Source organism: Octopus sinensis, linkage group LG2 (genome assembly GCF_006345805.1).
Source record: "Octopus sinensis linkage group LG2, ASM634580v1, whole genome shotgun sequence".
In the NCBI taxonomy this organism is placed as follows: domain Eukaryota; kingdom Metazoa; phylum Mollusca; class Cephalopoda; order Octopoda; family Octopodidae; genus Octopus; species Octopus sinensis.
The window spans coordinates 144,233,766-144,249,959 of NC_042998.1; the positions used below are offsets into that span (position 1 = coordinate 144,233,766).

General features: G+C 36.6%; 1 protein-coding gene across 8 annotated transcripts in view; it reads right to left on the reverse strand.

Moving 5' to 3' along the window:
• Positions 1-16,194, reverse strand: part of LOC115222300 (E3 ubiquitin-protein ligase NEDD4) — a 349,242-nt gene that overhangs the window by 245,683 nt on the left and 87,365 nt on the right. For 2 of the 8 annotated variants that reach the window (XM_029792510.2, XM_036500005.1), the window contains exon 2: positions 192-309. The exons of the other annotated variants lie outside the window; for them this stretch is intronic. In XM_029792510.2, the coding sequence (XP_029648370.1) occupies positions 192-221 (30 nt within the window). In that variant the 5' untranslated portion in view covers positions 222-309. The remainder of the gene's footprint in view (positions 1-191; positions 310-16,194) is intronic. 8 annotated transcript variants of the gene reach the window in all.

Genomic DNA, 16,194 nt, shown 5'->3' on the forward strand with positions numbered 1-16,194 from the left:
TGTTCCACCAAATCTTCCAAGGCAATACCTCAGCATGGCCACAATGCATAGATTGAAACAAGTAAAAGATAAACAATAAAAAATATCAGCAAAATGAAAGCAACACAAAAGCAGGGTCAAAATTTTAAAATAACGATTATTGATTGGAAGACCCATCCTTAGAAGATCAGTCAGGTGCAGTAGCAACTAACCTGCTCCAGATAGGGTGACCAGGGTAGCATCTTTAGGTCAAAGTGATGCTTGGCACATCATCAGTATCCAAAAATTTCTCTAGAAATTTCACCATATTTGAAGCTGGCTACATTGGACCTGATGGTAACAGTTTAAAGAAGAAAAAAGAGTATAAAGTAAGAAAGAGAAATATAGAGATATACAGACAGGCTGAATGGATGGACAGTGGGATAAATGGACAAATGGATGAATGCATGCATTGATGGACAGATGGATGGATGGATGGATGGACGGACGGATGGACAAATGGATGAATGGATAGATGGATGGATGAACAGATGGACTAGATAAACAGAAGGGTGAATGGATGAAACAATGGATGGATATGAAGAAATACCATTATAATGAGAATTAAATTGTGAAATTAAAATATCTGATCTAAGACATGTTTTTCCTAGTTGTGACTTGGTTTATAAATCTACTGCAAATATTCAGAATTAGGTAAAATGATTACAATCATTCATTCACTTTATAAATCAGGAAAGAAAACATTCAATGAAAAAAAAAAACTATACTCATTTGTTTTTACATCTGTTTTTCCGAACCAGTATGGGTCAGAGAAATATATTATAGAGATATTGTTTTAAAACTGGATGCCCTTCTTGTCTCTAATCCTTACCTATTTTTCGAGTAAGAAATTTCTTATTCTATATATCGTCAAAGCACATGAACACACACACACACACACACACAGCATTCATTTGTTTTTACGCCAGTTTTCCATACTAGCATGAGATATATGAATGCATTACTGAGATATTGTTTTACAGCTGTTTCTAACCCTTAGCTGTTTTTCAACTAAGGAATTCTACACGTCGAGATGTATTCCACATGTCTTCAAAGGCATAAAACCAACAGAGAACCCATTCACAGGGGAAATAACTGTAACATGACTGACCACAGCCGAACAATCAAACACCCACCCCACCCCTACACATCCATAACATGGAATTCTATCATCTTCAAGTGCTTTTAAAAAGTTTCAGTTCTTCCAAATGTTTAATTAAATGTATTAAAACTTGAACTGAAACGATAATTACCAAGGCTATAACTCAACTTAGAAGCACACACACATTACTGCTGTGACACAGTAACTATTATAATTAAACAATTGAACAAACTTACTTTTGTATCCAAATCTATATTTCTCAAGTAAAATGAAATTTTCAGTGGTTGGCAAATAAGTAGAGACAATGTAAACACTGATAACAGGACAATCCCTGTAGTGCAGGTGCCATGAAAAACAATGTACCCAGAACACTCTGAAGGGTGGTTGGTGATAGGAAGAGCATCTACATGTCAAACTTAATAACCCTTTCTACTATAGGATCAAGGCCTGAAATTTGGCGGAGGGGGATAGTCGATTACATCAACCCCTGAACTTGACTGGTACTTAATCTATCAACCCACAAAAGATGATAGGCAAAGCTGACCTTGGCAGAATTTGAACTCAGAACATAAGGACCGGCAAAACACCACTAAGCATTTCATCAGACATGCTAACGATTCTGCCAACTCGCTGCCTTCATATCGAATTTAATAATGTTCAAGCAAGATATGATTCTCCCAAACTATCTAAGACAAAAGTCTATGTAAGAGCTAACTTGGACCATGGTATCCAACCTTTATCAGCATGGAAAAAGAAAGAGGTGTGTGTGTAATTTTATTGCCAGTGAGTTCAAAGTTATTTGTGTGCTTAAGGAATACACTTCACAACCACATGGTTTCTAAGATTCTATGGTAGGCTTCTGACAGTTTGCATCTACCAAATCCATTCAGAAAGCTTTGATCACACAGGGCTACAGCAAAGTGCCACACGGTAGGACTGAATCCAAAACCATATTGTTGGGAAGCAAACCTCTTACCATGCAGCCATAGACTCTATTACAAAAAGTAATAATATTGTAACTGTAGAGCAAAAGTTAAATTCTTGGAAAAACAAAGTCTGACCCAAATTGGAATCTTAGTTGATCTAAATTTACTTCAGTTGTGTGAACAACCTTGAAAAACAATGACTGTCCGAGTATGCCAAATTCCTTCTTTTTATCAAATTCCTTCATCTTCTAAAATATAAACCCTATTAGTAAAACTGAAAGGAAAGAAATATTAAAGCTTACAGAAGAGAGCTAATTTTATAAAAATTGGTTCAGATCCCTATTGAAACAACTTTCCTTTGCATTCAGCACTTAATGCTCTCGAGAAAGGTATGAATGTTACAACTTCACATTTAATTTCTCTCATGTAAAGATGAATGTCCTTGTATTCATGAAAGGAATCAATATTTTCATTGACAAATTAAGAGTAATCATAACAATAACTGTTATGCCTGAATAGAAATATCTATGTGTATAGAAGCATGTGTTTATTTAATTTTGGATATACATGACTGTATGTGCATGTCTGTTTATATGTATGTATATATTTGTGTGTATGTATGTGTTGCATATGTAAATGTATCTTTGTGTATGCATTTATACATATGTTTTTATGTGTATGTGTATGAGTGTATGTATACATGTATGCATGCATGTATATATCCATACCTATATGTGTAGATACATGTGTACAAGCAGGTGGTATAGACTAAATATTAAATGTCTGTTCTATACCAAATATAGATTGTATAACATCAGAAAATGAAGTGGAGGTGGAATAAATAATAATAATAATAATAATAGACATGCACTGTTCTCTCATAATAATAATAATAATAATAATAACAACAATAATAATAATAACAATAATAATAATAACAATAATAATAATAACAATAATAATAATAATAATTGTAAAAAGTATTAGGATATTGTCCTCCCCATTTGTTCAGTCACTCAGTTAAATCATGTTTATTTACATCACTTAAATAAAAATAAATATTTACTAATCATAATTAGTCTTGTCTGATAAGAAAAAGTTTACCAACAATAGGTGTCTAGACTTATTGATCTTCAGGGGTCAAACAGTGAGATTTGTGATGTTCATGCATTTCTTTATTCTTCTCAGGGGCATTAACACAGGAACTGGAATCACTATGAAATCACTGTGGTTGGGCAGGCATAGTTTCCTTCCCTCCTACATAGTTTCAGGTTCAGTACCACAGTGTGGCATCTTGGATAAGGTTATATATATATATATAATATATATTATATATATATATATATATATAATATATATATACTCTTTTACTCTTTTACTTGTTTCAGTCATTTGACTGCGGCCATGCTGGAGCACCGCCTTTAATCGAGCAACTCGACCCCGAGACTTATTCTTTTTTTTTTTTTTTAAGCCCAGTACTTATTCTATCGGTCTCTTTTGCCGAACCGCTAAGTAACGGGGACGTAAACACACCAGCATCGGTTGTCAAGCAATGCTAGGCGGACAAACACAGACACACAAACAAACACACATACATATATATATATACATATATACGACAGGCTTCTTTCAGTTTCCGTCTACCAAATCCACTCACAAGGCATTGGTCGGCCCGGGGCTATAGCAGAAGACACTTGCCCAAGATGCCACGCAGTGGGACTGAACCCGGAACCATGTGGTTGGTTAGCAAGCTACTTACCACACAGCCACTCCTGTATATAAAAGTATGGTTGTGTGTCTGTCTCCTATGATTTAGATTCCTAACTACTCCCACATTTTGTGGTGCAGTTTAACCAAAACTGGGTATCTTATAGTCATGATTCATATCGAGCCCTTCTGGGTATTAGCGCGAGTCTACGATTTTAAAAATAATTTACCATCATTTTTTTCCATTTTAATGCTTTTTTTCGCTATTATATAAGGGAAGTAACTCTCTAAAAATGTCTACGATGAGTCAACGATTTTAAAAAAAATTTACCATCATTTTCTTTCCATTTTTAACGCATTTTTTGCTATTTTTTGGCTATAACTCTCTAAAAATGCTTTATAGTTATTTCCCTTACAAACCCGAGCAACGCTGGGTGATACTGCTAGTATATATATAAAATAATAATAATAATTATTACCTTTGAAGGTTTTTATTTCCATGCTGGCCACTTGATAAGATCATTATTTAATTTAAATTAATGATCTTATCCTTATTTATATAAATTTAAATATATATATATACACACACACACACACGCACACACACACACACACACACACACGTATGTATATATATATATATAGGTATATGGGGTGGAAAACTGATGACAGCTTGGAACATGAAGTTTAAAAGATGATGATATATATGTGCATATGTTATGTGTATATGTATATATCCCATAATTCCTGAAATATCCTAAATACTAGGTTTTACACTTGACAATTCATCTTCTTTCAGGAAGAATGAACAATAGTGGTCGCTCCACTGAAGACAATATAATGGGGACCTCAATGCAAAATTTATTGCTGTCATCAAATAAATCACTTTAGCTAAGATAGCATCCATTAATGAAGTTTTCCGAATCTGGGTTGGCCAACAACGAACAAAGAATATCTCAAGAGCAAAAGTCAGAAGAATAGAAGAAAGCCTGAAGAAGTTGCAGCTGAAAGAAGGTATGCTTGCTGCTCAATGAGAAAAGGAATGCAGTGAAAGAATTTCAAGGACAACTGATATCAACTATTCACGTCTGCAGCTAAGAAGTATAACAAAAACTGTTAATTGTTCCACTGTTTATGACCCTCATTCTTTGGCCTAATTACAATTATTATTATATGGTTGCTATGGAGTTTGATCTCCATAGCAATGTGTGTGTTTACATTTCATCTGGCCTTGACACATGAGAAACAATCCACAAAAAAGTATTTATCAAGGTTATATAACAAGACTCACAACATGACACATCAACACTCACAACAAAAATGCCTACATGCTTCGTGGAGATGGCAATTGTTCCATCTTAGGATAATTGTTTCTGATTTTAGTACAGACCCAGCAATTTTAGGAGTAAGTCAATTACACCAACCCCAGTGCTTAACTGTTATTTATTTCATCAACCCTAAAAGGATGAAAGGCAAAGTGACCTCAGCAGTATTTGAACTCAGAACATATGGGGCTGGAACAAATCGCAGTTAAGCATTTTGTCCAGTGTGGTAACAATTCTGCCAGTTTGCCACTTTAAAATAAAATAATGCCAGGAACAATACTTCCATTGCAACAATGTTAACATACTTGACACTTCTTTGAAAAGTTCAAGAGAGGTCAGTCTGTAACCTTGCTAACTACAAAGATTAATTCTTGAAATTCTTCAATATAATCAGTTGATCTCTACTAAACCTTGTTAATGATGTCTTAAAAACATTCAACAAACAAAGTTGAGAGTGACATGCTTTTATTTTTTTATTTGTTTCAATCATTGGATTACAGTCATGCTGGAGCACTGCCTTGAAAGAATCAGTCAAGAATTCAGTAAAATACCTTTATCTTTATTGAGATGGTGTTTGAAATATAAATTAACATAAAATTTTGATAGAACGTAATAATTCAGATCACTTTGAAACAGCAGGTTTGCATCATAGAATGAGGAGTAGTCTCAGACACATTGGAATCAAAAGAGTTCACCTCATCCCCAATTCAAATACCACTGATGTCAACTTCACTTTTCATTCTTCCTATGGGGGGATGGGTGATCATTAAAATAAATACTAATCAAGCACTAGGGCCAATGCAACAGACTGTGTCCCCACATCCAAATTTCTGACCTTGTATTTGTGATCGAAATCAATTTAGATCCCTATACTAAAGGTTCCAAATTCACATTCTGATTCTTACTGAAGTTGAACTTTGTCTTTCACATCTCTGGAATTGATTAAAGAAATATTTAGTATTCTTCTGTTCTGAAATCGGTACAATAGGTTATACTCATACCATACAGAAACTGACTTTGAGCCAGAGCAAAAGAAATTATTATTATTATTATTATTAGCAGCAGCAGCAGTAATAGTAGTATCATCATCATCATCATCATCATCATGCACATGCAATCAAAGTGACACTGGGATAAAATATACCAAGCCCAGTATATCATCATGATTACCCGTCTGGCAAGGGTACACCAGGCACATGCCTCACAACCATATGTGCATGGCACGGTGATTTTATATCATGATATAAAAAGCACATGACCTTGCAAGTGGAGCCCAGTTAGAACTTTCTTCAGGTTGAGTAGCCTACCCCACTCAAAAGGTCCTTGTTTAAGGATGTTGAATGAAACACACATGTTTCCAGAGGTGAATTACTCAAACTCCAAAGAATTCCTCTCAACACATGGCTATGATGCTCCCCCACTACTTCTGCTCGTGATCAGACAAGCACATATTGTCAACCACCAAGGGACATGCTCAACTGGTTAAGGTCAAACAACTGATAAGCAAATCTGTGGTATTGAGCAGAATATTTTCTGTAGGCCAACTTTTATGATAACACTTCCAATCAGTTAAGATCAGAAGTTATGAGAGCCAGTGCTTGGTACTGCATCAGGGACATTACTACTACTACTACTACTACTACTACTACTACTACTACTACAGTTAGCAAGAGCAGAAGTCAAAATTAAGAGGTTTGCACATGTTTTTGCAATGTGAGGATCAGAGGCATGAGGTGTTCTGTATTTCAAGGCAGTACACTAGAATGAATCAAGGTGTTACTGGAGAAAAGTGTGCACAAAATGATGCATTTGCCCTCAATGATGCCAAAAAGAAAGAAAAGCAATTATAAGAGGTTGTTTAATGAAGAGAATGCATGGAGGAGAGGAAGGGCCTATTGCAAGCTAACCCAACAGAGGGACCAGCCATTAAAGTTGAGAGCAGGGTGACCGAAAGCAGAATTAAGACAAAGAAGGCAGTCAGACCAGAAGAGATAGGTTCCAAGGTGATGAAAATATCTGTGGAAATAGGTTACATGTGAATTACTTACAGAATTGATCAGGCAAAACAGGAAGATATCCTACACAATGACTAGCATTGTAAGAAGCATCATCATCATATACAGCAATGAGATGCTCTGGAGAGGAGCATCAACAGAAGTATTGAAGTGATGGACCAAGTTACAAAAGTAATAGAAAGGGTGTAACACAACTGATTAGCAAGAGAATTGGTCAAGAGGAGATGTGGTTCAAGTTTATGAGAGGATACAGTTCCATCAATACCCTCTTCCTGGTGAAACAATATCAGAAGTACTTAACTTGGAGTAGACTACGCTACCTAGCTTTTATTGACTGAAGATCTTTTTGATAGGGATCTATGCTCAATATCTGCCTGTCAGCAGTGTATATATTTTACCTATAGTACACAGATGTCTGTATTAATTTAATGCAATTTCGATTGCATACTGAGTTTTTATAGCCCAGAAGCTATCTATAATATCAGTGAATATATTATCCACTGTTTATTATATATCAGAAGACAGAGATCTCATCGAGGCATGTGCCTAGCAAGTGCACATCACTGACAGAGATCAGAGACACCAAAACACATCTGACATTCCTGTGGATCACTGCTGAAACAATGTCCATCTTTTTAACAAAACATGTCTATGTGAAAGATTTTCTCTCTCAGACAAAAGTCACAGCATCATGCCTGTCAACGAAGTACACATGTTAAGCATGATGCATCAATAGGAGTGCCTGCATGGCTAAGAAGCTTGCTTCCCAACCATGTGTTCTTGGGTTCATTCCCATAGTGTGGCACCTTGGACAAATGTCTTCTACAACAACTCTGAACTGAACAAAGCTATGTGAGTGAATGAAAACTGAAAGTAGCCCGCCATATAATGTGCGTGTGTGTGTGTGTTCCCTTGTCTTGACATCACATGATGGATATAAACAAGCATTACCATCATACAGTCTTATTTGGAAAAACGTATGCGGCCATGGGGAAATATTACCCTACTTGGAAACAGATGAGGGTTAGTAACAGGAAGGGCATCCAGCCATAGAAGATCTACCTCAACAAATTCTGTCTGACCCATGGAGAAGTGGACATTAAACAATAATTGATATATGATTATGTGTGTAAGGGGTTGTTTATGATGACCAGTGGCTGCAAATATGGCAAAATGCATAAGAAATTTGATTCACAACCATGAGAATCCAAGTTCAATCCTACTGCATGTCATCCTGGGCAGGTGCTTTTTACCTTAACCTCTAGTTGACCCAAGCCTTGTGAGTGAATTTTGGTAAAAGGAAACTGAGTTGAAGTCCATCGGATGGGCTGTACATGTAATTCAAAATCAACCAATGTCACATGCTGTCTCATGCTAAGAATCTACCTGAGGCTTACTTTAATGGTAAAGCTGTATGGGGAATACTCAGCCACTTATATAGTTCAATGAATGAATGACTGAGTTGATCAGACAGCTGTAATATCAAATTCATCAAATCTGATGAAGAATCCATTAATTATTAATGTTTACTGGTGTAAACCAGTGCATCCAGCTGCATCAGTCCATGTCAGAATGCATAGCTAACGATTCAGTGAAAAGTGAACAATAAAATAAAAACACAAATACAGAAATAAATACTGAGATCAATACAATCAAGTAAACCTCTCAAGTGTGGTGTTCTAGCATGGCCACAGTTTAATCACTGAAGCTACTAAAAAAAATATTCATAGCTTGGCTAAATGAATTTAAAATAGCAAGAAGTAGAAGCAGACAGACAGACATCAGCTAAACAACAAATACACTACTGCCACCACCACAAAGCTGATGCCACTACCGCCAATGCCAACACCAATGCTGATGATGCCATCTTCATCATCCTTACTCTTATCATCATAACCATCATCCAATTTTCCAAGCTTGCCTGGGTTGGATAGAGTTTATTGAGGCAGATTTTCAATAGCCAGATGCATTTCCTGTTGCCAACTCTCACTTCCTTCTGAACAAGGCAAATTTTTCCCACGGACACTTAATACTGGAAATGAATCACACTGCTTGTATAACAGTGACACTTATTTACAACTATTACATAATGTCAAGACAAAGAGACACAAACCTACATGTACTTACATTCATATACACAGTTCATATACACACACACACATATATATATATATATATATACATATACGCATACATATATGCATATATATATACATGCATACATACATACATGCATATATATTATATATATAAAGTAAGACAGACAGACAGACAGACAGACAGACAGACAGACAGACAGATACATACATACATACATACATACGCATGTAGGCATGCATGCACACACACACACACACACACAAAATAGTTTTTTTTCAATTTCAGTTTACCACATCGAAATACAAGGCTTTGGTTAACTACAGTAGAAGACATTTGACTAAGGTGACACACTGGGCCTGAACCCAAAACCTTTGGTTGAGAAGCAATCTTCATAACCACACAGCCATATCTGTGTCACACAGCCACGCTAACAAAAAATGTAAAAAACAAAACTTACTAGCATTATTTTATTCCATCCTCACCTCTAACAAGCCACATGTAGCATCTTCATTCCTCTTACCACAACCAGCACAGCTCCCTCCCACTCATCCTCATTATCTTCATTATCCTCATCCATTATTATTACCATCATCATCACCAACAATAACCCATGTCTAAGTATGGAAGGTGAGGGCTTAATGTGAGGCAAATATGACTGACAAATTTCATCTAATTCTTTAATTAAAATCAGTAGAATAATCTAATCATCGTAATCCCATAGTTTTAAAGATTTTGCATAATTGAGGCAATTGCTAGCTCTCCAGTGTGTATGTATGTGTGTGTGTGTGTGTGTGTGTGCGTGCATGCATTTACATTTGTGAAAGCATGTGTTTGTTTAGTGCAGGACACAATGAGAAAGGAATGTGTAGAACTACATGTAGACACACACATACACACACAAATATATATATATATATATATATATATATATATATATATATATACATATATACATATATATGTATGTATATATATATGTATATGTATATATATGTATATATATATATATATATATATATATATATATATATAATTGAAGGCATGTATGCATGTGTATATTATCCTCATCATCTTTTTTAACATGACTGTTAAAAGAAAGGGTAATGATAAACACATATGCACACACACACACACACGTATACATACATATATGTATGTATAAGGTGATGTATACACATGTGTGATTATATATGTATAATATGCATGTGAATAAAAATGAGAACGTGTGTGCATGCACAAATCTAGGTGGAAAGGAAAAGAGATACACTAAAAGGTGAAATTCAAAGATAGCACCAGCAAAAGGAAGCACAAACAGATAAAGACAGAGAAATCTTTCTTCACAAAAATAACTCCTCTTTCAGAAAAAATTCTTTAACGGTGTTGAAGAGAAGTTGGAGACTACAAAGAATAAAACAGAAACTAAACTTGGTCAAATAACTGTTGAAATAATATTTTCTATAATTTCTTAATTTCTGAGATCTTCCTTTACTATGCCTACCATTACACCTCATGCTTCTTCACCTGGAAGCTCTGATTGACTACTTTAACTATTTTGCATTTAAACTGACCATATCCAGCCCAAATATTCTACCTGTCTTATGTTCAAATTGATCAGATCTGGCCTCTCACAGCTCCCCACAATGCCATTCAAAAAATAAACAATTAATCATCAAAATCTTGAAGTCACAAGATAATGTATTATTAATTCAAAATATATAATCATTGCATTTGACAAAATAATCTGAATGCTAAAGGGTTCTCTTATTCACATTGTATCTTGAGATGCTCTGGCATCTAGTCGCCAACATCTCTATTTTCTTTCCATCAACTCCCACCTACCCTTATCTAATGTGAAGCAGCCATGTATCTCCCCTATAGCAAGACACCTGGGATTGTCCCTCTATCATACTTAGGCCTCTTAACACCTCATGTAAAACCACCACACTCTCAATACTCACCCCACCCCAACTTAGTAGAGAGGGATTTTTCTTTACTTTTTCTTTTTTTCTGTTCTTTTCTTGTCTTCATGATCATACTAGTGCTAGTGACATGAAAAAGAGCACCCAGCACACACCGTAGAATGGTTGGCATCAGGAAGGGCATCTAGTCACAGAAAATGTCAAAGCTACATTCGAACAAGTGCAGCCCTGCAGTTCACCAGATCCTGCGAGCTTGCAGCAGCAGCAGCATTGCTGTTCAAGAATTTGGACCTGGAGATCTCCATTTCCAGTGACTTTGAGGACCACCTCTCAGCGGTGTCGGGCGTCAACAAAGAGCCCTCGACTACAACAAGATGACCAAAGTTTTTTTTTCCCCCAAGGTCTGGGGTCTCCCGCCCCTAAGCCCTAGACCATCTCCTAATCACCCTTACCCGGCTTGTTGCTTAACAACAACAACAACAGCAACAGCAGCAGCAAGGAGGAGGAGGAGGAGATGATTGATGAAAGTTTGCCTGTGAACAAAGTTAACACTTTTGATACCAAACCACTTGAAACTACTTCTAGTTCTATGATACAAACTTCCTGTTTCAAAATAATCATAATTAAAACCTTCCATCAAACAAATTTTGGTTTAAGGTCAGCAATTTTAGTGGGAGTGGAGTAAGTTGATAACTTGACTGATAGCATATTTTATTAATCCAAAAAGAATGAAAGACAAAGCTGACCCTGACAAGAGTTGAATTCACACTAAGTACTTTGTCCAACACACCAACAATTCTGCTAGCTCAATTTAATAATCCTTTCTACTATAGGCACAATGCCTGAAATTTAAGGGAGGGGAGTAGTCAATTACATTGACCCCAGTACTCAACTGGTACTTATTTCATCAACCCTGAAAAGATGAAAGGCAAAATTGACCTCAATAGAATTTGAACTCAGAACGTAAGGATGAATGAAATGCCACAAAGTATTTTGTCCAACACACCAACAATTCTGATAGCTCAACTTAATAATAACAGTTACTTTAATAAATTCTTTATTATTTTCAAAATTAATTACAACAAAGACAGGGATTTTGACAGAACTATGTAACAAAAGGGTTTAAGCACATCAGAAAAATAGCTTTACATTATACAACCATGTCTTCGGCAAAATTCTTTATTCTCTTATCTTCTTCAAATCTTAATACACACTAATAATTTACACAGCTTTCCATTGTCCATATCACAGACATTCTGGCTTTCATTTCAACACAAACTTTCTATGTTTGCTAAATTCTTCTGGTTGATAAGTCTTCAATAAGAAAGATACATAGGAAAATCTTTATAACCCAACACACACTTTCAATTTTCATTGGAATGTCCAACATTTGCTTCTTGTCCATTGAGAAGGCAAAAGCAACATTTTTATTCAGAGCTGTTTCTAAGAGAAGCATTTGTAGCTGAAGTCTGATTGGAGAGCTTATCAAAATTCTTTCAGAACAATTGTGAACAATACAAGAGAATACAAAACTTCAATTATGCTGTCTTGTAGAATCCAAACAAGGAACAAAAAGGATACTATAAATACTTGGCTTAATTGTTTTATTAAACTATTTCACATTAAAACTATATATGTTTCCATGTGTGTGTGTGTGTGTGTGTGTGTGTGTGAAGAGGGGGTAAAATCAGCAGCAACAGCATTTAACATCCATTTTCCATGCTGGCATGAGCTGGACTGTTTGAGTGGTGCTGGTAAGGCCAGGATCCACACCAGGCTCCTTTGTCTGTTTTGCCATGGTTTCAACAGCTGGATTGGATGCCCATCTTAACAACAACCACTTTACAGAGTGTACTGAGTGCTTTTTACATGGCACCAGCACTGGTGCACTTTCTATGTGGCACTAGCACTAACAAGTCACAAAGTAACTTGTAAGACAAAGACACCTTTGGCTGGGAGAAGGACGTAGTAGAAATTGGGAGGGAGTGCTTTGTGCCAGTTGATGAGTGATTAACAGTATAAAGAGACAAGGACAGATGTCTTGCTGTAGAGTAGATATAGGGATACCCCAGTTGGAAAAGAAAAGAGGGCAAGTTAGAGAGTAAGTTAAAGAGAGCAACAGTGAGAGAGATAGTGGTGTAGATATGTTGGGACATGCGTTCAAGGGACATTAGGGTATGTGAGAATAAATGAAACAATATAGAACTTTGGACTGAGTGAGTGCGCAGGTTTGTCACAAATGAAGGGGAAAGATATGAAAGAGGCTCGGGGGTAGGGTTTGCAGTATATATACATGCTCTGTTGCACATGTACACTGACATTACACATCCAGCAGAGCATATTGGCTTCATTCCTCTCTAATCTTCACATGTCTTCTGCATTCAGGGCCCACATCTCACTACCATGTAGTACTGTTGTTCATACACATGCATCATACAGTCTTTCTTTCACTCAGAGAGAGACCTTCGGTTGCCAACAAGGGTTGCTCACTGAATTTTCTCTCCTCCACTGTTAATTAGGTAGTAGAAATTATCCACTACCTCTAAAAAGCCTCTGAGGCATTTGAGAAAATCAATTTCTTGTGTATGTCTACTCTTTATAGTTCTTGTGCATCTTCCACATACAAACGCTACTTTCTCTAATAACTTTCCAATTATTCCACTGCACCTCCAGTGTGTCCATAGCTTGCACTGGGTGTACTATGAAATTCTTGCCAACAACTTTCCTACATATCAAGCAGGGCCATTTACCTGATGGGAGTATGGTCCTGTCTATTTTCTTGCTTAATAGAGCCTTAGTCTTTGCTAAGTTAATTTTAAAGACCTTCGGTTCCAAGTTTTGTTTCCACACCTGGAATTTCTTTTCTGGTTCTGTCACAGAATCTGCTATGAGAGCAAGATCATCAGCATACAGCAGTTCCCAGGGTCAGCTGGTCATGAATTCTTCTGCTATGTCCTAGAGGACAATGATGAATAGGAGACTGTGAGCTAAACATTGATGAACACCAGCCTGTACACTACATTCATCACCATACTCATGGTTAATTCTCACCTTATTGACAGAACTTTTGTACATGGTCTGCACAGCTTTCACAAGCCACTTGTCTATCACAAGATTTAATATTTGAAAGCACTTTGAAGAATAACAACTGAGCATTCATTTACTGATGGTGTAACTCAAAACCAAGAATAGGGTTGATTGATCTGCATTTGTGTGTGTGTGTGTGTGTGTGTGTGTGTGTGTTTATTGTTATTATTATTATTATTAAAAGTTAGATTGAATCTTGCTTGCTTGCAATATTACTCAGCCAAACTGGTGCATAATGGGAAAATACTATGAATTAAGTTTAACCTGAAATGTTAATACGAATGGAATGAAACAAGTTTCGCGTAAATCACTAAAGTGATTTTCAAGAGATTAGAGGTTTACAGGGTATAAATGCCCAAATTGGTGCATAATGGGAAAATGTTGAGAAAATAATCTTCATCCTGAAAGGGAAGAAATTCTTATCTTTCTATTAGACACAATGAGTTGACAATGAAAAAATACAATTTTTTTTTTTACAATAAATGCTTCTATTTTCGTTTTTGTTAAACACAATATTTTAATCATTTAGAAATATTTTTAAGTGAATGTGATTTCAAAAATGTAAGTTGTTTGTACAGTAAGTATTTATATTTTAGCTTCCTTTAAACAGACAATAAATAAATAAAATTTTTTAAATACCATTACAAAAAAATTTTTTTTGGCATATTCAAAAAAATATTCTAAAGTAAAAATGACTTTAAAAATATGGTAAATATTGCATAAAAGATTCATTCGTAACCTCAGTGTGAAATAGTTATCTTCCATAGGTTTTTTTCAAGTGCATTCAACATATCTCACCACCAAAGATTTGGCTGCTATTTCTAGCACACCCTGCTACCATGTAACAGCTATTTGTGATTTATCACAAAATACCTGTTACGTGGTAGCAGGACATGCAAGAAATAGCAACCAGATCTTCCCTTTTCTGGAGAAAGGAGCTGTTTACATGTGATTTCGATGTCACATTCGTTGAAAGCATGTAAAATAATCTGGAAAAGAAAAAAAAAACCCACAAAACAAAACTCCATTGCTGAGAAACTAAAAGTTTCCCAGTGACCCAACAGGTCACGTGTAGTCTAGTATATATATCATCATCATCATCATCATCATCATCATTTAGCGTCCGTCTTCCATGCTAGCATGGGTTGGACGGTTCAACTGGGGTCTGGGGAGCCCGAAGGCTTGCACCAGGCCAGTCAGATCTGGCAGTGTTTCTACAGCTGGATGCCCTTCCTAACCAACCACTCCGAGAGTGTAGTGGGTGATTTTATGTGCCACCGACACAGGTGCCAGACGAGGCTGGCGAACGGCCACGCTCGGATGGTGTTTTTATGTGCCACCGACACAGGTGCCAGACGAGGCTGGCAGACGGCCACGCTCGGATGGTGTTTTTATGTGCCACCGACACAGGTGCCAGATGAGGCTGGCGGACGGCCACGATCAGATGGTGTTTGTTACGTCCCCAAAGCACGGAGGCCAGTCCATGCGGTACTGGCTACGGCCACGTTCGGATGATTTTCTTGTGTGCCACCGGCACTGGTACCACAAAGATACAAATTCCATCGGATGATTTTCTTGTGTGCCACCGGCACTGGTACCACAAAGATACAAATTCCATTTATGTTCATCTATTTTGATTTGTTTTGATTTGATTTGATTTGATTTGATTTTCACTTGCTCAACAGGTCTTCACAAGTGTCACAAGAAGGAAGGTATGCATAGGTGGACTGTCTACGTCGCCGGGTCTTCGGATGGTTGTCTTTATGTGCCACCGACACAGGTGCCAGATGTGGCTGGCGAACGGCCACGATCGGATGGTTTTCTGTGTGCCACCGGTACTGGAACCACAAAGATACAAATTCCATTGATGTTCATCTATTTTGATTTGGTTTGATTTTCACTTGCCTCAACAGGTCTTCACAAGTGTCACGCGTGTCACACACTTGCCTCAACAGGTCTCCACAAGTGTCACACACTTGCCTCTGCCTCAACAGG